The sequence below is a fragment of the Styela clava genome, chromosome 6, assembly GCF_964204865.1.
Source record: "Styela clava chromosome 6, kaStyClav1.hap1.2, whole genome shotgun sequence".
In the NCBI taxonomy this organism is placed as follows: Eukaryota; Metazoa; Chordata; class Ascidiacea; order Stolidobranchia; family Styelidae; genus Styela; species Styela clava.
Genome location: NC_135255.1, coordinates 21,700,764 through 21,721,440, shown reverse-complemented (window position 1 = coordinate 21,721,440; position 20,677 = coordinate 21,700,764). Strand labels below are relative to the sequence as shown.

The 20,677-nt window shown below is 36.6% G+C and overlaps 1 protein-coding gene across 1 annotated transcript; it reads left to right on the top strand.

Moving 5' to 3' along the window:
- Positions 1-2,443: 2,443 nt before the first annotated feature.
- On the top strand, positions 2,444-18,791 carry LOC120333272 (uncharacterized). The gene is made up of 7 exons (XM_078114075.1): positions 2,444-3,151; positions 3,227-3,370; positions 3,970-4,794; positions 5,165-5,329; positions 7,159-7,334; positions 12,683-12,870; positions 16,174-18,791. The coding sequence occupies exons 1-7, from the start codon at positions 2,908-2,910 to the stop codon at positions 16,244-16,246; spliced, it is 1,815 nt and encodes a 604-aa protein (XP_077970201.1). The 5' UTR covers positions 2,444-2,907; the 3' UTR covers positions 16,247-18,791.
- The last annotated feature ends 1,886 nt before the right edge of the window (positions 18,792-20,677 follow it).

The window sequence follows — 20,677 nt, the reverse complement described above, 5'->3', positions numbered from 1 at the left end:
CGAAAACAAATTAACATTATAGATTATGATTAAGATTATGCTACTTTTTATTTTACATTTTTAGTAGTTTTGTACCTCATGAATTTAGGGCTGGGCGTTTCGAAACACTGTTTCGATACGTTTCGAAACACTGATATGTCGAAACGGCGCTGTTTCGACTTCCGAAACAGACATTATGACGTCATAGCAATAACAATCTGAAATCAGTCAAAATATCATTCAGCGATGTCCAAGTCGAACTTCATATCCGAATTTATTCGAATATCGCGACTCTCAAATATCCTTTTGTAGTGTTTATAAGAATATTGAATATATTTCAACATAGTCGAGATAGTCTGGGTTACTGCGGCAATAAATGTAAAATCAAATTTTGTCGTAATTAATCTTTTTCAGCCTTAGTTTCTATAGTGACCGAGCATTTCCCCCGTATGAACTAGCTCTTGAATATCATTTAGTATCTATCGCAGATTTACACTGCCGTCGTTAATATTAATATAGTTCAGTGCAAGTTTACGGTATTAATTTATAAGCAATAATAAAAGCATAACAGTCGACGTGAAATATTCAAATCAGAACTGACTTGAAGAAAAATGAAACACGATTTTCAGTCTTAACTCTCCGTCATTGGCGGATGGAAATTTGTGAATTGGATCGACTCATTTGATTACGACGATAATCGCGTTATAAGCAAAACAAACAGTCAAAATTTGTGGGGGGAGGGATAATTGTGGCGGAATTTAGCTTAACGATGTTGATGTCACGCTGACGATAAACAGTCACAACAAAAGTTAGCCGCGACAAAAATCCGAATTTATATTAATTTTACTGTTTAATTTAAATCATTTCTCTGGGCGCCTAGTTATAGCTAATTTCAATCAACGATAATATCATGAAAGCCCATTTCCTGTGTTCATGGAGTTAAGAATGTATTTGGAATTCAGATTCAAAGATATTTTTTTAAATGTATTAGTCAAGTATTCGGTTGTGGCTTGGTATTATGGCTCTCCTACGGATAATATAGAAAATGATCCCAATTATTACATAAGATGAGGGCAGGGTCGCATTGATACGTTGAGAGGCCCCATGCTATATATGCTGCTTGTGAGCCCCATCTCTAACAATGACGTAATCCGTAATAATTATTCTGATGCCATTTGGTCACTGCTTTGTCATTAGCAAAAACCTTCATTGAATTATTATTATCGTTTCATGCTCTCGAATTAGCCTCCAGTGCTTCGTTTTTGTGGTTTTAATTCTTGAAAATATGTGCAATTATACATTAAATTCGATGGGTAATGATGGTTTTATTGTTTTTGACAAACGTGTGTTTCGTTTCGATTTCGTTTCGAAGGCGAAATTTCGTTTCGATTTCGAAACACCAGTGTTTCGAAAATGCCCAGCCCTACAGTCATGATGCAGAAAAAGACCTCAACTAGCGCGGGGCCGCTTTAACGTGCGGAGCCAAATTCGATCAAATCGGGTTGAAACCAGCTCTGTATTGAACATGTAAGAATCAAACATTTGACAACGAGTCATCTGGGCGTTCCCGCCAATGTAGTTTATTCGACTCTGAGGTATGGCACAGTGTCCAAGCTAAGCGTTAAGAATACGCTTGTCATCGCAGCTCTGATTACCATGCGCGGGTTCGCAGGGAGATGATTGCTGGACTCCTCGCCGCCGAAGGGTGGTTAACGTCACCGCTGGCCAAAAAAGTTGCAGACATGGCATCATTTATCATTATCCCTGATTGCGGGCCGTTAGAACTGGTAACCGGCCGATGGACCGTGGTTCGTCATATGATTCAGCCATCTTATCGACTTTCCTCTCTCCACCGGATTCAAATGCCTTCAGTTAATTATGAGTCAATTATTTGTTGCGCTCCTCAATTTTTGGGGTGGTTCAAATACGGTAACTGTTGGGTGGCTTGCAACTCTTCACAACGATCAGCTACGACCATATGATGGGAATATTTCATCCTATAGTATACTGACCTGCTTTCATCGCTCCGGCATTCTGTGCACTCATACGTCAAAATTAAAGTAATCCCAATGGCAATTAGTCCGACATCATGTTGTTTAGAATAGATTCAACGGCAAGCACATATCGCAATATTCACGTAAAACTCTTTCTTAAATTGAGCAACAGCGCATATATAAAATTAACCAATCTGGCCTATATGACACGCGACTTGATATCTGAATCGATGTTGAGCTTCGCACACGAACAAACCAATCTTTGATATGATATAATTACGTCATAAAGATTACTCGTAACTCATTTGTCACCTATGACGTAATATATGAAAATCTTGCGAAATGTGTTAAATTGTCAGCTTTGTGTTTATTGATGTCGCATTTTGCGGACAAACGATTACCGGATTTAGTCAATTTGTAGACTCTCGATTTAACAACACCGCTGGCAGCAGATTTGGAAAGGAGAAGTCATTCGTAATGGCTGCTTTCAGTTACGACTTAGCTTTACATACGGTACCTTTGCTTTAATTCGATCATTACGTGAGAAATACCCGAATTGAAGACATCGCAATTATATATATTTATTATTCTTATTTGGCTTTTCATTAAAATATTTGTAACTTGTGTAAGATCTTATACCAAACTTGAATACGGTTTTAGTTGAAATACTGAAATATCTGAATATGGTTAAGAAAAAATATCTTAAGTACCGACATAATACAGTAACCAGTTTTGCAGGGATGAAATAGTTGATAAATAAAAAAAGGAATGGAATATAAAATCAGGAAAACAAACAAAACGTTTAGTTAAGTTAGAAACAAATATCTGACCTGTTTCAATGAATACTGAAATATTTCTGTGTTTACTGTTGAGCAGTCGAGCAGTTATCTACAGTTCTTAATTGGAGCCAAAACTATTTCAATCTGAGAATAAAATGGATAAAGTCCTGGACATAATTGAATTAGATGACTCTGATTCAGATTCACCAGACCAACCTTCAACTTCTCATGATAGAGAAGATCCCACAACATCTCAAAATGCTGCACAAGCACTGAGCTTACCTGGCACAAGTCAAGCTTTAGATCTAAATCTTGCTCGAGGTCTGGATTACCTGATGAAAGAATCCCGAAAGCATGGAGCTGTGATAGCTAAGACTGTGATTATTAATCAAAAGCAAGGTCAGTGAATCATTTCATTTATATATTAAATATCCACCCTGCTGGAAGATTAATGCCTCATTGTATTTTATTCAGGAGATAATATAAATACAGACTGCTATATTACGGAAAGTTCTGGCATTTCATACGGAAAGGGCAATAAAAACAGAGAATCTGAAGAGTCTTCATCTGGGGAAGGTGCTTCTTTCGCAATTCCAGAGGGAACTAACCCAGTCAAAGGTTTGTACTGAAATACAAGATAATATTTCAAGTCTTCGGATTTACAATGTCTAACTTAATCACAGGTTAAGTATTCTCGTACAAACAATTGTTTATGTGGTAAGATGTCCATTTTGATTAATTGATATTACATATATGTGAGTATGTACTAGTTGTCGTAGAACCTGGCGCATTTAGGTAACTTACTGTTAGAAATGAATATTCTTCATTATAAAATGTTGAAACATAATATTTAATAAGACTATGGCAAATGTGAAATTAAACATTGATTGTTGTTACATGAATTCTTTTTGTGAATGATCATTTTTTATATATTTGTGACTTACTGTATATTGTAGTCATGATTTTTCATGAAATGTTCACACTCTGAACAAGGTCTTATAAGTAGCCACTGATGTGAAGGAGCTACTGCTTTGGAAGGACCGTTATCTTACATGTTTTCCATTGCCTGCTCTAATACCTGGGTCAGGTGGTGAGCATGGGATTTTAACCCATGGCATAGTTAGCTGTATTGCTCAAACTGTTAAAAGAAATGTGATTACCATTATGGTATTAGGTATAGTGCAATATCTCAGGAACTTTAATATTTTTTATTTCAGGTTCAATTCGTTTGACAGATTCACTCTACATGCTTCATTACGAGTCCATTTCCAAGCTTGGAAATGTTTATAAGGGTGTGAAGATTTATGGAAAGTCTGGTCAAGGTGATATTGCCGTGAAATCCTTGAAGTATAGCAAGGAAAATGAGAGGGAAGCAAGAATTCTGGTCAAAATCAGCCATCACCAGAACATTGCTAACATTATAGATTCTGGCATTTATCACCTTGGCCCAGTCAAGCATATTTTCATTGCCATGGAACTATGTGGCCCCGACAATTTGACTAACTTCATGAAGGGTTCAAAACAAACCAAAAGAATCAAGCAGATACTCATCCAACAACTTGTAAATGGCATTGCCCACATCCATAGGAATAATGTCATACATCGTGATTTAAAACCAGATAATATCTTGATATCAGAAGATGGAACGCAATTGAAAGTGATAGATTTTGGATTGAGCAAAGAAATGAAACCCGGTCATTCTGTCACCAAAGCGAGCAATATTGGCATTGGCACAGATGGTTGGAGAGCCCCAGAGACATACAGTGACAATGTCATATCCAAACAAGCCGACGTATTCTCACTGGCACTTGTGATACATTTCATTGAGACTGATGGGAGTCACCCATTTGGTGATAACCCTGTTGGATGGAGTTACCTTATAATGCAAAATCAAGGATGTGACCTGAGCAAACTTGAAAGTGAGATGAGGGATTTAGTCGGCTGGATGCTTCGTCGAATTCCAAAAGAGCGACCAAGTTTGGATCAAATCCAACAGCATAAATACTTTGGTGGGGAACTGGCTTGCCCATTTCCTAACTTATGTAAGTCTTCTGTATTTGCTGTATTGAATAGTGCTATATGAATGGAAGAAAGAAATTTTTTATAAGGTCTCAGTCATCCATTTGAATTTCCTGGGATAGGAAATGATTGAATTATAAAATATTGAGAGAATACGTTTTTATACAATGGTCCATAGCTCATCCTTATACTAGCAGCTGTTGATGGGTTTTTGAAGGGCATGCTGGGGTTGTGTTTGAACTTGATAGCAAATCAAGATATTTGAGCCAATTTCACTTTAAATTCTGAAACTGATTAAATAAAACTGCTTCTTGCCTCTGTAGCAGAATAACAGCTTTCCAATATGTCCTATTATAGCTTGTCACATGATTGTATCGCTTATGTATTTAATAGGCTTCAAGCAACCTCAGACAGTGGAAAAACTGAAACGACAGAAAGATGAAGCAGAGAAGAAAATGCAGAAACTCCAACAACAACTAGAGATGCTGCTGTGTCAACGATCACGAGAAATGGAACAAACAAAGAAAGAAAATAAGGAATTGAAGCAAAAGATAAAAGGTAACAGAATTTATTTTCCTGTTTTTCATTGATAGTTTTGTTTTGATAGCTTTATAATGCTTGTATTGTAAGTAACTTAATGCAGGCTTATTACTGTAAAATTAATATTAGGGTTTCCGAGTCATTAAAAAAATAAAATTTAACAAATTCCAGTGGCACAAACTTTGTTGTTTACAAAAAAAACTTAAAATGAAATATTAAAAGTGGCCAATTTCATTATTGGGGGAATGGCACCCAACTCAAAATTTCAGCATAACACTTAAGAAAATTGCCAAGCTTTGGTTCAAAAATCTTGCAAATGTTGAGTGGCCTTCAAATACATGATTTAATTATATACAAAAGCCCGATTGTTAAACTCATAGCTCGACAGGGGGGAATGCATAAGCATTGTTTGGTTGGTAAGACATTATTCTGATGATGATATTTTTCTTCTGTCTGTTCATGCGTGACAAATGAATCTGTATAATATGTTGCCTGCATTATAAAATACAAAAATAATAGGCTACAGATTTTATAGACTAAAGTATGTAGCAGAGAACGCTTCATATCAATGTTGGCCCTGTGCCTTTTCATTGGTTCAAAGCATGCGGACCACAGAGTTTACGTACTGTTGAATCTAATATTACCTTGTTATTTACGGTATATATCAGAAAAATGACTTTGACAAAGTTTTTTGCAAATTGGGACCCAACCACCCATTGCGCTAATAATTTTTTTACTAAAAGCATTTCTATTCTAATAGATATAGCACACGGTTTTTGGTTCAAATTGACAAGCGTTTTGAGAGGGTACGCAGCAGAACTGCGGGGCTCAATTAGAAATCTTATGGTGGGGCTCCTTCTCTCAATAGTAAAATTTATGGGTGTTTTTATTTCGTAACATAACATACATACAAACTTCCAAAAAATAGACATCAAACACTTGCTATAAAATAAATTTAAGGTAATGTGAAAGCTGTTATTGTTTTACCTCTAACATCAAGAAAGCCAAAATAGGCAATTACATTATAATATACTCTTTTCAAAAAAGACTTTTATAGCCTTTTTATTGGTAAAATCATTCAAAATATTTTCAAAGTCAATAGCTTTAGCAATTTCGCTTTCTATAAAAAGCATTGGCAATTTGTTAGATCTTTCTTGTGAGACCGCAGACCTCAAGTATACTTTAATTATTTTCAGCTTTGAAAAGCTTCTTTCACATGATGCAACAGTATTTAGCATCGTTGAATAAATCCTCAATGCAATGAAGACATTAAAAAATGTAAAGTTTTTTTGCAGTTGTTTAAACAGGGCATAGGGACTGATTACTAGCGTTGGGCCACTTCAAGCTGTGGGGCCCAACTTGATAAAATGGTCAAATCGACTTGAAACCGGCAGCAAGGAGCGTATAGACTCATTTCAAAGGCAAATAGCATTGTATCGAATACAAATTATATTGCATAGTTTTGGGTTGAAAGTAATGAGCTTTCTGCAAAAAAAACATAGACTAAAATCAAAAGATTACCACAGCAAACATTTTGGCACATCTCAGAATATAAATATCATAATATTGGATGGAGATATATTTGCTTACCCGCCCTGGAATTGTATGTTGATACTAAGTGCTTTCAATAAGGGAGTTTCTGCAGAAAGGCAGCCATCCTAGATGTGCAAATCTACATTACCAAGGCATTGTCAACCCCAGTTAAAGTTATGACCTAACTTGATAATGACTCTTTAGTTGTAAGAGCATTAGATTTCTCAATTATTGGGGGTTATGATATCGTTTTATTTTACATATGATTTGAATCCTATGCTCAACTCTCTAACTAAATGATGTTCAATTTTCAGAATCTCAGTCTTCAAGTCAAGCTACTTCATCTGGTCCAAGAATTATCAAACAACAACCATCTGGTGGAAGAATGTCAGTGGAAGAGTTGCATGAATCACTGCCAGGATATGAAGGCTTGATTGGTCTGAATAGCGCTTTTGTCATCACCTACTCATTTCCTGCTGGAAGTCTGAATGTGAGTCATGTAATGAATTCAGTTGGTTGAATATTGAATGTATTTACTGGAACTCAGATTTTTTTTGTATTAATTTATATTGATTCCATGATTAACATCAAACTTTCCAAATACAATTTTTCTGGTACCCAGATAGCAATTAAATTCTAATTACACTTTCGTTATTACTTTGTTCACTCCAAACATGGCTCTGTGCAAGCAACCGCTAATGCATAAGAAGCTACTATATTTTGGATGGATCACAATTTTTCGTTTCAGCATTGCCTACTCAAGTTATTACATACTGTATAAGGCAATGGGTATGGAACTTGAATTTGCGACCTTTGAATTCGGATCCAACTTTAATTCCAATTCCAACTAATTCCAATGTCTTAGTACTTGGATCTTTTAGAAATATTTTCTATATTTTCAGAAAGCTACTTTTCAAGTTGGTTTAATGCAGGGGTCGGCAACCTTTTGTCGCCTGCGGACTAGAGATGTACCGATACCACTTTTGTCGCCGATACCGATCCGATACCAGCTAAAAACGCCGATACCGATACGCCGATACTACAAAAAGGCCGATATGCCGATACCGATACTATGTAATTATAACTTAATTAGGTGTGCTGTGTAGGGCAGACGAGTTAAAACAATGGTCTTTGAGCGTTGTTCATAGTACACATTATTTCAGATCGAAGAAAAAAGATATATCACATAATATGAAATTAATGTTTGGTATCCATATGCTTGACCTAATTAATATACATTGTACAGTAACACTAGTAATCTCGGTGTTTAATTAGAAAACTCATAAGCCAGGATGTCCAATTTGAATTTAATGTTAATATCGCGACCTTCGAATATCGTTATTCGTGTTTTAAAGAATATCGAATATCACCCACACATTCTAGCGCCGCCGTCCTACGTTCAAATTAAAATCATTTTACAAATATTTTATTCCGTGACTAATCGTAATCGTCGACGCAATAAGTCAAAGCCAACATGAAAGAATATCAATCAGCACCGACAAAAGTAGGCCTACCTATAACCGTCGGGGATGTTTTTTTACTTTACTATTTTATAATATTTTACAATTGCTATCATATATTTTGAGATAGTCTAACTCTAGGGCTAGGCGGTCATGTCAATATATCTATAAAGAAATTGTGTAGTTAAACAAAATTGAAATCAATACCTGCGTAGAGGGATGGTTGTGTCGGAATTTAGTATATCGATGTCGACGGACTAAATGACACTCGTACTTGACAACAAACAGTCAGAATTTATACCCCTGCCAAAAGTCCATGTGCCGTTAATAATGACCCCAATTCCACTGTATGATTTAAAACTGGGCGCCTGGTTGCTTTTTGTTATGTGCTGTGTTGATATATTTCTTCATAATTACTATGTAATATTTGAAATGTCAATATAAAAATTTGACAGTGAAAATAGCCAAATTAGTTGAGCTAGTTTGGCTGATAAATAGCTAAAAACACGTGAATCCTATTCTCTCGCGGGGGTGGGGACATGTATGGCTCATGGCTCGCGATCTCTCCAGACAAAAAATAAATTAAAAAGTAGTATTCCAACTTATCTTTTGAAACATTCTGAACCATATCAAAAAGTAAATATATCGGAAATATCAGCCTTAATCTAACCGATACATGGCCGATACCGAAAAAATGGCCGATATTGCCGATACCGATACATCGGTACATCTCTACTGCGGACCAAAATTAGGGGTTGCAAGTCATTGGTGGGCCGCAGTGGCGCAACCAGCAGGGGGGTTACGGGGTCGTGTCCCCCGTTTCAAATTCGTTTTTTTTATTATTGTTCTACGTTCAAACAACGTCGTTCCACGGTCATAACAATCCGGTGAAAACTACTTTTTTCCAGTGCTTTATCACCTCGACGTAATTTAACACCGCCTGACTTCAATCATACCTTTTTGCTGTTAGTTACGTAATAATCGCTATCCCCGCGTATATGTTTGTATTCGAAAATGAGATATGTTACCTCAAAAAAGTAGAAATCGTGCGCTGTCGATGCGAATTGAAAGCGACAATAGCATAATGCTATCTCTCTCTCTCTTGTGACAAATACTCTCGTGCTTCATCATTTTGACGCAATGTAACGCAGCCCGTCTTCATGTTATAATAATGCAGTAGAAACTCTGAAAATCTGGATACGAAAATTATTTTCGGAAAAATATTGCTTCCATTAATCTAAGATTTTCTACATATGGAAGGCCGAAAACCGAAAACGCCGTACACATCCTACCGCCCCCGTCCACATTCTGATTTAAAAACATTTCACATTTTTTTCATTTTTTATTGCAATCGAAAGCAGCCATGTGTGGCACGGCAATAGCTAACAGTCCTCGTGAAAGATATTGCAATAAACTCCGACTTGAAGTGCTTATAAGACGTCGAGGACGTTTTGGTTGAAATTTTTTTACATTTGTTATCGTATATTTCAATTTAGTCAAGATATGTTGTGCGCCTCGGCAATAAACTTAAAAGCAAATCCTGCCCTAATTACCGTAATTGTTTTCATCCTCAGTTTCGATAGTGATCGAACTTAACGGGAAATTTTTTAATTTCTATAAATCTATAAAATAGCTTCTAAATATTATTTGGTTTCTATCGGAGATTTTATCGTTATCCCAACGTCGTTGATAACAATATCGTTCATTTTAGGTTGGAGGTATTGATTTATAATCAAAAAATTATAACACATAACATGAAAAATTTAAATCAACGCCGACTCAAAAAGTCAAACACGTTTTTCCATCTTTATTCTCCATTATTGGCGGACGTAAATTTGGGAATCGGGTTTAACTAATTTGATTATGATGACGATGGTAAACAAAAGTACACAAACATACCATACCGTTCTTAGTTTTTAGTCATTATTTCTCTGTCCTTTCTTCTTTCTATGTGCATATTGAGACCATCCATAAAACGTGTTTTATTTTTGAACTCTGCACTGATTTGAATATTTCGGCTGTTATGTATTTTTGTTTGTAAATGAATACCGCTAACTTAAACTGAACGATGTTGTCATCAACGCCGGATGCCGACGAAATCCGCGATAGATATTAAATACTATTTAAGAGCTTTTTTATACGCGCTATATTACAAGAAATAAAAAAATTTCTTGTTATGTTCGGTCACTATCGAAACTGAGGATGAAAACAACTAATTAAGACACAATTTGCCAAGGACGCCTAAACCATCTCGACTAAGTTAAAATACATGATAAGAAAATATTTTCAATTAAAAACGTCCTCGAAGTCTTATAAGTTCTTCAAGTCGGCGTTTATCGAAATTCTTTCATGTCAGCTGTAATATATTGCCGAACCACACATGGACGACGTGATAGGATATGTGCGCCATATTCGGGATTATTGTAAACACGAAAAAACAGTATTTGAAGTTTGCGATATTTGAATTTAAATTCGATTTGGACATCCCTGCATTAAATTTGTCAGTTTTTAGTTGTGTTTTCAAAAATTAGTTGTAAATCAATTATTTTATTTGTCATTATGTCTTCCGGTGAGCTTCAGTTTAGTTTAGAATTTTTCTGGGGTCAGGGTCGGGAAAAGGTCCATTCGCAAGAAGTGCATTTTGTTTTTAGTCTTGACGAATTCACCCAACGAGCGAGGCGCGGCACGAGGGAAACACTGGAATTTATTCAAGTCGTGTTTCACTATCCACGAGGCGCAAAGCGAGGGAAACGTTGAAAATAATTAACAGCTTTTCGTTAGCAATTCGCTGAAATGTAATGAACGGCGTTTTGCTACCCACGAGGTGCAAGACATAGCGAAGCGCCGTTAATGAACGAGGGCAAGGTAAGCGAAAGGCTGGGATTTAATCGATGGCGTTTCCCTTTTAACCACAGCAATTTATCGTGTTTCAGCGGGGCGACACCTAGTGGCGTTGCGACTTACGTCGTGGTTGCACTGTGTAAATTCCGGTCGGACCCCCCCTCCCCCCCCAAGTTGAAAACGGCCTGGTTGCATTGCCTACCTAACTTATCATAAACTCCTTCCTATTTCATTAGAGGTCGTGGTGCGCCACTGGTGGGCTGCACATATTTTAGAAAGTTAAAACCCCAGCGGATAATTAAGCAGTATTACATATCTCGAATAGAATATAGATTTATTTCCTCATTGCATTAAATCTCAAAAAATTTCATTTGAATATTTTCGGCGCCATGAACCTTTTGCAATTATATATTTGTTAGGTTATAATATAATTTAGTCTACACATGTCTCACAATAAATTCTGTTACATAAAGAATAGTAAAAGAACATAAAGTTGAACATAAAGAACAGCTGTTTTGTTACTATAATTCAGTGAAGAGTCGCGGGCCAGATTATATTACTCCGCCTTAGGTTGCCGACCCCAGGTTTAATGGCTCCTTGCAAAATTTACCTCTACCAGTGCTGATCTTTGAAATGAAACGAGTATATTCATGATTGTTTATAGTAAATAGAGCTTGAATCTTGATTTTAGGGTTTGGTTTTTAAATTTGTCTTCTAAGTTTTAACATTTACCGATTGAAAAAAATTGGCGTTATTTAAAATCCATGTTTATCTTTAACAATCGAAGCAATGATTATCCCAGTTATTCTGCATTACTGAATTTTCACATATCTCCACTGAGTATCACAGACTCCTGTTTAACTTGGCCCAGTTTAAAATATATATTCAATATTGGAAAATATTATTTCAGAATTTATTTAAAATAGTAATTTATTCCATTTTGGCAATTATCGGTGCAAAGATCATAATTTATCTGATATTTTATCCGACTATAGAATACCAAACGCCTAAAATGACAACTTTTCCAAATGAAGTTCTATGACACTTTTGTCATGTCTTTTATTCCAAACAGGGCTATGTATGAGCAGCCACTGATCCGCAAGGCACTACTATTTATTGTAGTACTGAAATCTTTCTGGTTGCATTGCCTACCTAACTTATCATAAACTCCTACCTATTTCATTAGAGGTCGTGGTTCGCCACATGATTATGCTGACATATGGGATTTTCTCTCCCTTGGGATAAATGTGAAAGAAGTCCTATCCTGGTTAGACTGTTTGGCTTGCTCCAATAATTTGATAGACAGTGCTAGCTTTCGATATATGGCTGTTTGCTTTGTGCCTTTTTGGGATGATAGTGTGAAATGACCCCATGAACAAATTTACAAATCATGCTCATGCAACTGTCTGCTTTTGTTGAATTTTTCAATGTATTTCAGAACAGTGTTCATAGGATATGCCCAAGTGTTCTTATCAGTTTTAACAAATTTTCAGAGACGGAAGTTGAATGATTATTACCGGTATGTTTATTTTTGCAGGGTGTTACATATGAGGTGAAGGAATTCACTGAATATTTGCCTGCAAACCTGTACCTTAAAGTGTTGCTCGAGAAAGCATTCAATGCAGGATTACTCTTCAAGATTCAGATGACTGGAAGCAACAGAGGAGAGATAATATGGAATGATAAAATTCCCCATAAGACAAACAAACGTGGAGGTCCAGATAAGTAAGTTCTTTAGTTGAACAATCTAAAATCTGTAAAATTCCTACAAGGATTGACTGGGACCTCAACTTATTATATCACGTACGGATGTATTGAAAATTTAGTTCAAACAAAAGCTAAGATTTAAAATAGTAGTGTGAATTAAAATTAACCAAATCAATATTTATTTTCCAAACTGACCTTCCATGCAAAGTTAGAAAATTGGACTTTCGCACAAAGTTATGATTTGTGTCAAACACTGTTTTGCAAACGCTTATATATAAATCGAAGAAAGGCATCTTTGGGTTGCGATTTTGATCCCATAAACTTCCATCCAGCTTGTGACATTTGCAACCACTCAACCACTGATATCATACACCTTTCACTCTGAACAAGGCTCTATACAAGCATCCACTACTTCCATCAAATTTCAGTTGATTGGTCTGAGATGATCAGGAAGCGTTCTTTCTATTTTTAATAAATATTGACCATGATTTGTCATGATGTTGCCGAAATATTGAGGTGTATGTTACTGAGGGTGGTTTCTTAGTGACAATCAAAATCAACAAATGGTATTCAGGACCAAATTTTCTACAGCATGACTGTAACCAACGACCAGCTGTTGTTTACTAGGTTTCTTCTTGTCCTCCCTGTCATTGGAATTGGGAATGTTCAATTGTGTAATTATTTGATCCGTATTCCAGTGACGACTAAATCTTTTGCTTTTCTGATGTCAACTTTTCATTGAGCCATCCAACTTGACATAAATTATGGTTTCACTGCTTATTTTTAAAATTCTATTTATAAGCGAGATGTTTGAGTTTTTATATATACGCCGCTTATCCACACATTTTGCTGTGGACAAAGCCCTGTTTAAGCTTCCCCTGATATGTAGCAATATATAATGAGCTGCTATTATTTGGAAGAACTAGTTTTTTTTGCGGTTCAATATTGCCTACCTAATACTTCTACACCTAGGGCAGGGGTCGGGAACCTTTTTGGTCAAGAGAGCCATGAAAAGTACATATTTTCAACTGCATTTCCGTGTGAGCCATATAGCATTTCTTCACTTAATCAGCCCTGAAATTTTACTCAAAAGTCAACACATATAGCCTACAACAGTGGTTCTTAAACTTTTTCGAGCGCGACCCAAATCTGAGTTTTATGAATACTCGCGACCCAATCCTAAATAACGCAAAATGTGTTTTTAATGTTAGTACAGTTTGACTCAAATACAGACAACTATTTAACTATTTATTAGAAACAGTCCATTGACTCAGTGAGATTGATGAAACTGAAATTTCCTTTTCATTATATCTTCAATACACAGCTCTATTTTACTTAACGCAATACGCAAGTTGTCACGGGTATCGAGGCGATTGCGAGCTTAGTTTTGATAACCGTCAGTGCCAAATATCCTCGCTCGCACAAGTGCCTTGTCGCGAATTGTAGCAGATGAGGCGTCCGCTGTCCGTCGCAAACACGACATCCTAGCTGGCCTTCGGTATCTCTCGCAATATACAACTTTTTACTCATCAAATGTGCACACACTGCTTCGTTCGCGGTAAATGGTGCCTCGAGATGAAGTCACATTTTCTTTAGATATTGAATAATCTAATGTCGAGAAGCGAGCTTTTTCATTGCGTCGTCTATTACAATTTACATTACCAAAAAGACACCCATTTTTGGTTATTTTAATCCACTAAGACGACATTCCACGCGGTCAACACAACGACTAGCGACGTGCCTGGTTACCGATACCATAAAAATAATACACGTGACTGGCATATCAGAATTGTGATGTAACAATGAGCTCAAGACAGTTCTTTCCGTGAATGAAATTTTATATTTCATTGTTTTTAAATACCAGAGTTTAGAAGCTAAATTGAAACATTGGGAAAGCTGAAAATTCTTCATTCTCCTCTTAGGTTGCCCTTGCATTGACGACCTTGTCGCGACCCATTTTTAAACCTTCCGCGACCCATGTTTGGGTCGCGACCCATACTTTAAGAACCACTGGCCTACAACGTTAATAAACATTTAATGGGACTTCTGATGCTGCATGTTGTTGCTGCGGACCTTGAACGGCTGCTCACATGCAGCACAAGTTGAAACATACAATACTCATCCCCCCGCTTTTGGAGCCGTATGCCATTTTTCTGGGAGCCATATGCCATCACTAAAAGAGCCATATATTGCTCGCGAGCCATGGGTTCCCGACCCCTGACCTAGGGTGAGGTGGTGGTCATGAGATTTGAACCCAAGACGTGCAATTTGGGATGCCAACTCAGTTAAGTTCAACGATTTAACCAATGGCCCATAGCAATGAATCAATTTATATGCTATGGAGTGTTTTTACACCTTTGCTACGATCAGTTCAGTGCGCAGTTCAATCAGACTTGGAGACATTACTGTTTTTTTTAATCTGCAGTATCATTATTGTTTGGCGAAACCTTCATTTACACCCTGGATGGCTTTAATTAGTGATTTTGATGTTTCCTTTTTTGGTACAGTATCAATAAAATGAAGATTCTAAAAATTTAATTATTTAGACCAGTGGTTCCCAAACTGGGGTCCGCGGATCTTTTAGGGTGCGCGAAGCACTTTCGGAGGATCCGCGAAAGAAATCTGTCATATGGCTCATAGCTTGATAATACAGAAATTAAGTGCTGATTAGATTTGCAAATACACATTTGTCACCTTTTGCTGCATTGCTATCACTAGAGACACTGATTTTTCACTTTCGGTTTTGACCACGCTGCCCCATTGTGATATCACAGAAAGAGTTCAATTGCTGTCATTACAAGTTAGCTGACACTGCCTTTTGCATGTTTGTTGGTATAGGAGGGAGTTAAAGTAGGCAGTTTGCTATTCCAGTTCACTTCTGAATGCTGTTTAAAAACGAAACAAGTGCACCCATCCCATTAAACTTTGTCATATACTTTTGTTTGTTTTAATGTTTTCCCTCATACGACGCATTGATTTTTTGTTGTGATATTTTAATATTTTGTTTTATTGCACAAGGCCGTGAATCATTAAAAAATGGCAAGGGGTTCGCCATGGAATTTTTAAAAAAAGTTTGGGAACCACTGAATTAGACATTCATCTCTACCTACGAGTAAAGTTGACATTCTTTTTACACATCAAGATCTCACATTCCAATCTCACTCACACAGGGGTCGCTAAGTTAAGCATTTCTTAGTACTAAGGAGTCAAATATTTGTGACCTTAGGAATTCCATTATCGAATGTCAGAATTTCTTCAGTTGAAAACAAATCGAATCGTATGCACCTGCCAAAATCTCTTATGCAATCTAATCTATTTCAGCAATGGATATCCGGATCCTGACCACGAGGTTAAATTTTATGGAGCATTGAAGGCAGAAGGAATTGAATACTAACAAGAGATCAACAATAGACGTTGAACACTACACGTTCAATATTATATATCAAGCATTTCATCAGGCCACTTACTGAATATTATAATGTTCAATGAACTGCAAAATACGTCAGATTGACTCGTCCTTACATGTTTAAATCGAACTTTATTTGGTACTCCCGAAGTATGTGAACCAAGATGGCAGACACCGGAACGTAGTATGTTTACTTCCAGGTACAAATACTATCAGAGTCACTTAGCTAGTCTCTGGACTCTTAATAGAACTAAAATAAGTAAAATTGGAATAAGATTATGGCCTAATCCTAACCTTGTACACATACTACGTTCTAGTGTCCGCCATTTTGGTCCACATACTTCAGGAGTACCCTTTATTTTGTTTGTATTTGTCAATGATTTAGTATGAATTAGGACTTCAAAAAAAAAGTTTTAGTTTTCAAGTTCTTTCAAAATGGTTCCTCTCGTTGTTTTTGATCTGTTTTAAAATCATTCCATGATAATTATGCATATGTATATATATTTTATTTCATCTACTGTATAAAATAGCGTTTAAATATTTAATTACATTTGATTATTTTCGTCTACTATATGCACAAACGTTTAAATCAGTTCATTCTTATTCTTCTGGGTAATTCCATCCTAATTGCTTAAGTACCAGTTGCTTTTTTCAGTATTTTTCTTATACTAGTATTTTTTTGTTGTTGTTAATCTTTTGAGTAAGGATAAGACGATTCGCGTGGTCAGAGTTTACAAATGGGAATTAGAGAATAAATGTGTTTTTTATTTTTCTATTATTCATTCTTTCATGAGTGAGCAAACCCATGTCTTTTCTATTTTAAAATTATCCACAATATTTTCGCTAATTTTATCAAACTCTTGCTTTTGCTTATATTTACCTATTTGTAGATTGACTTCCAGATCATGTGTTGCCGTTATGCTGATTTGGGAGTCAAAATATACTTACTTTGCTTGCATATTTGACCCGTTTTCAGGCGTGTCCATGGGACACATTTCTCTGGCCCATCCCACAGAATTCCCATTGGAATACAATTCAATGAAAAATGTTAAATTTAGGTTTAGCGTCTACTAATTAGGACTATATGTACGAAGGGATATGCAAAACAACAAAATTTACTGACTTTGTTAACTTTAAATTCATAACTATTATACATGTTTCCATCAACCCCTTCACAAAATTTATTGTTAATGCTGGATATATTTTGCTCTTTATAACTAAGAAGAGAGCTGCACCTAAATATATGGACACAAATCCATAACGAACTGTTTTACCATCATTTTCACAAAAATCATGCAATATTTCAGTCCCATGGGAAATACAAATGTGTGCTGTCCCATCCCATGGAAATCCCATCCCCATGGACAAGCCTGTCGTTTACATATATTTTTTTCCTCCACTGTTAATCAGTTCCACCTGAGAGGTAAAATGACTATATTGATTCATATACACAGCATTTAAAAAAAGAAATGATAAGACATTTATGATATGTGCAATATTCAACCATATATTAGTTATGTTTAACACAGTTCTGTTAATTTTCAGGGGGCACTTATGACTTTATTATGCAAGAAGAGATATCTATAAACGATATTCTAATCCGTTATCATCAAAAAATTTTGTCACATTTGCTTTTTTTGTGGCTATTCAAGCAGTTATGAAGATAATTTACGTATGGTGCCTCGTTAATAATACCCACGGTGCGCGTCTGCTATTTTTTTGTATCAAGTATATTTTCATTTTGGTGTGAAAAATGAACTACTGACTGACCGTTATAAGTTTAGGGCTGCGCCAATCCCACAGCCTTGAAATGGAGCCTTATATATATCCATCTCGGACGCGGCGTCACAGATTACACATATCGGATCATCCAAGTGTGTAACAAATAAATTGGGTACATTACGCCAAATCTTAAAGATTCCTGTACCTAGTGGCGTAGCAAAACCTTCGTGTGCCCCCCCCGCAAAAATATTTCGTGGAAATGACCCTAAAAACTCTCGGACATAAGCTAACACAACGCTTATTTTATTTGGTCAAAAAGCATAACATGTCACTATTAAAAGGCAATGGTAAACTAAAATTTGCCGTTTATCTTGGTGACTTCAATTTTTTTTTATACGTGCTTCCTCTTCTGCCCTTTTTCTGCGTTTCTGTGCGCCACTGAGAGGTTTTACTTTCGACATCATTCTGACAGCCTTCGTAATTTTGCGGGTGCGATCAAACCACAAGACGCCGGAAATCGACGAATCCCTGGCATTATTACGTAACAAAACGATTTGAGCAGAACTAACATTAACGTTATAAGATGTGCATTACTTGTTTTGCGATGCAACTTTTGGTTGTATATACACAGTTCGACTTTTTTTTTGTTATTATTTCCTTGTTAGACTTGCTTATGGGTGCCGCTGCTCGATAACCAAATTTGGTTTCTCGCGGCTCCCCTCACCCTGAAATGCCTTTTTATTTATTTATTGCAATTTGTATATCAAGTGTGCATTTAGTATGGTGAGAAAATAAACTACTGATTACTGATTTCGCGGCTCAAATTTCTAAATTCTAACCGCTTGGGCCCTTTTGCACTGTGGGCCCTCCCGCGACCGCGGGGTGGATGCTACGCCACTGCCTGTACTTCAAAAAAGTACTAGATTCATACATCGTCAGATGTCAGTGGCCTTTGAATAGATCTTGCTCACAGCGAAAGACCTAAATAAGAATCGCGTAAAAATCTGATGTATGTGTGATACCGGTACCCTGTCACATATTTAGTCAGCTTGACTCATCTAGAACCGGAATCGCAGACGAAACTTATATTTCCCTGTCACAATGGGGAACGGTTCACGTAACCGCTGGTCGGTTACGGCTTCCTCCACCGTAACGTCTACGCATCTGACACAGATAACTGGCTAACTAATTCCATACCCGGCATTGACTGGTACGGTAGTCGGTCGAGAGGCCGTGGTTCCCCCGGGATAAAGTGTAAATTCTATACTAACAATTTACTGGCAACCTCGAACAGGGACATATAATCGGATTTTGCCTATTCCCTCGGTAAGTACCGGCTTAGAAAAATCCATATCCTATCTGAGTACCATTCGGGCACCACCGCGACAAGCCGAAATATTTAAATGCCAATGTAGAAGCTTTAATTCTGCCAATTCATGCTTCTGCTAGGTATCATTGCATTTGAACCCATGACAATTGCACCTATGGAATTTTTTTTGGTTTTACGGATATTTGAACCCAAACTTAACTTAACCCATGGGATTTAGCACCCGCATATAGATTGAACCCGCGGATATACACATCGGTTCAAATGTACGTGGGTTCAAATGCACGGTCACCTTCTGCTATTCTGAATTGGTAATAACTTATATCGTACTCAAAGTATGAAAAGATGCACAAAACTCGCACACCGGTGCCTATCGGTAGAAATTAAGTTAATTTCAAGTACTCACCAGTCCAGTACCTCCACCCCTTTTCAAAGGGAAATAAAATTGTTGCGTTAGCTCCATGATTGATAGTAAAATGCACTTTAACACTACGCTTTTTGAAAATGCTTCCTCTGCACAGAGTTTGCCTCGCAACTCTTTTGTGACTTTAGTCTATTCCGGAAGGCAGCGGAACTTACCGTACTCACTCCATATGTTTCGTAGACTATAGGGGCGAACCCGTACATCGGTACATATTGTCTTCTTCCATAATCAAATTTATATCTTGCTCAGGCATCTAATTGAAAGTAAAATGCAATCAAATAATAAGCTTCAAATCCTCAAATTCTTATTTTGTTATCATAATTATGAGTCACAATACGCCGTTTACTCGTCTTGATTGTCAATAGATTATTCGGTCATAATGGTAAAGTGACGCCACAAATGATTCACGACATGCAATGGGAAATTGCATTAGTTTCGGCAGTGTCTGCGTAATGAAGAAAGGCGTGATATAGTTTTATATCGTATGCTGTTTCGAAGCTTGCGAGTATGAGCAGTTGATGTAAGACGTGTATAAGGGCAAAGTAACATTAAATACTTCGATTAGCTTTTAGTTTACTGGTATTAACTACCCAAAGTGCGTTAGTTTTCGCTTCTAGGTAGTTTTTCTATCTTTTTAGTTATGAGCTTATTATCTTTCTTGAATCGCCTAGCTATGTTGCTTAGATTAGAATGACATGCATAAAAGCCATAGCGCCTCTATTTTATTATTATCCTTATGCGATACCCTCTGTATTAGCCTACAGAGTGTGTACTACATAACTTTTGCTTCTCCTTCATTAATATTAATAGGCGAAAAGTAGTCGCTTGTGCGTGTATATTGACGCAGTAGTCGCAGTGCGGTTTATTTTTTTCATCCAGTAAAAATAACATACGAAATTGAGGAAAAATGAAATTAAGCACGAACTTACCGTAGCCTAAGGTTTTG

Bases quoted from the DNA above. Each gene is read 5' to 3' on its own strand.
- LOC120333272 (XM_078114075.1), top strand. From the start codon at position 2,908: ATGGATAAAGTCCTGGACATAATTGAATTAGATGACTCTGATTCAGAT. The intron at 5,330-7,158 runs GTAACAGAATTT...TTCAATTTTCAG, and splicing joins ATTGAAGCAAAAGATAAAAG to AATCTCAGTCTTCAAGTCAA. The intron at 12,871-16,173 runs GTAAGTTCTTTA...AATCTATTTCAG, and splicing joins AAACGTGGAGGTCCAGATAA to CAATGGATATCCGGATCCTG.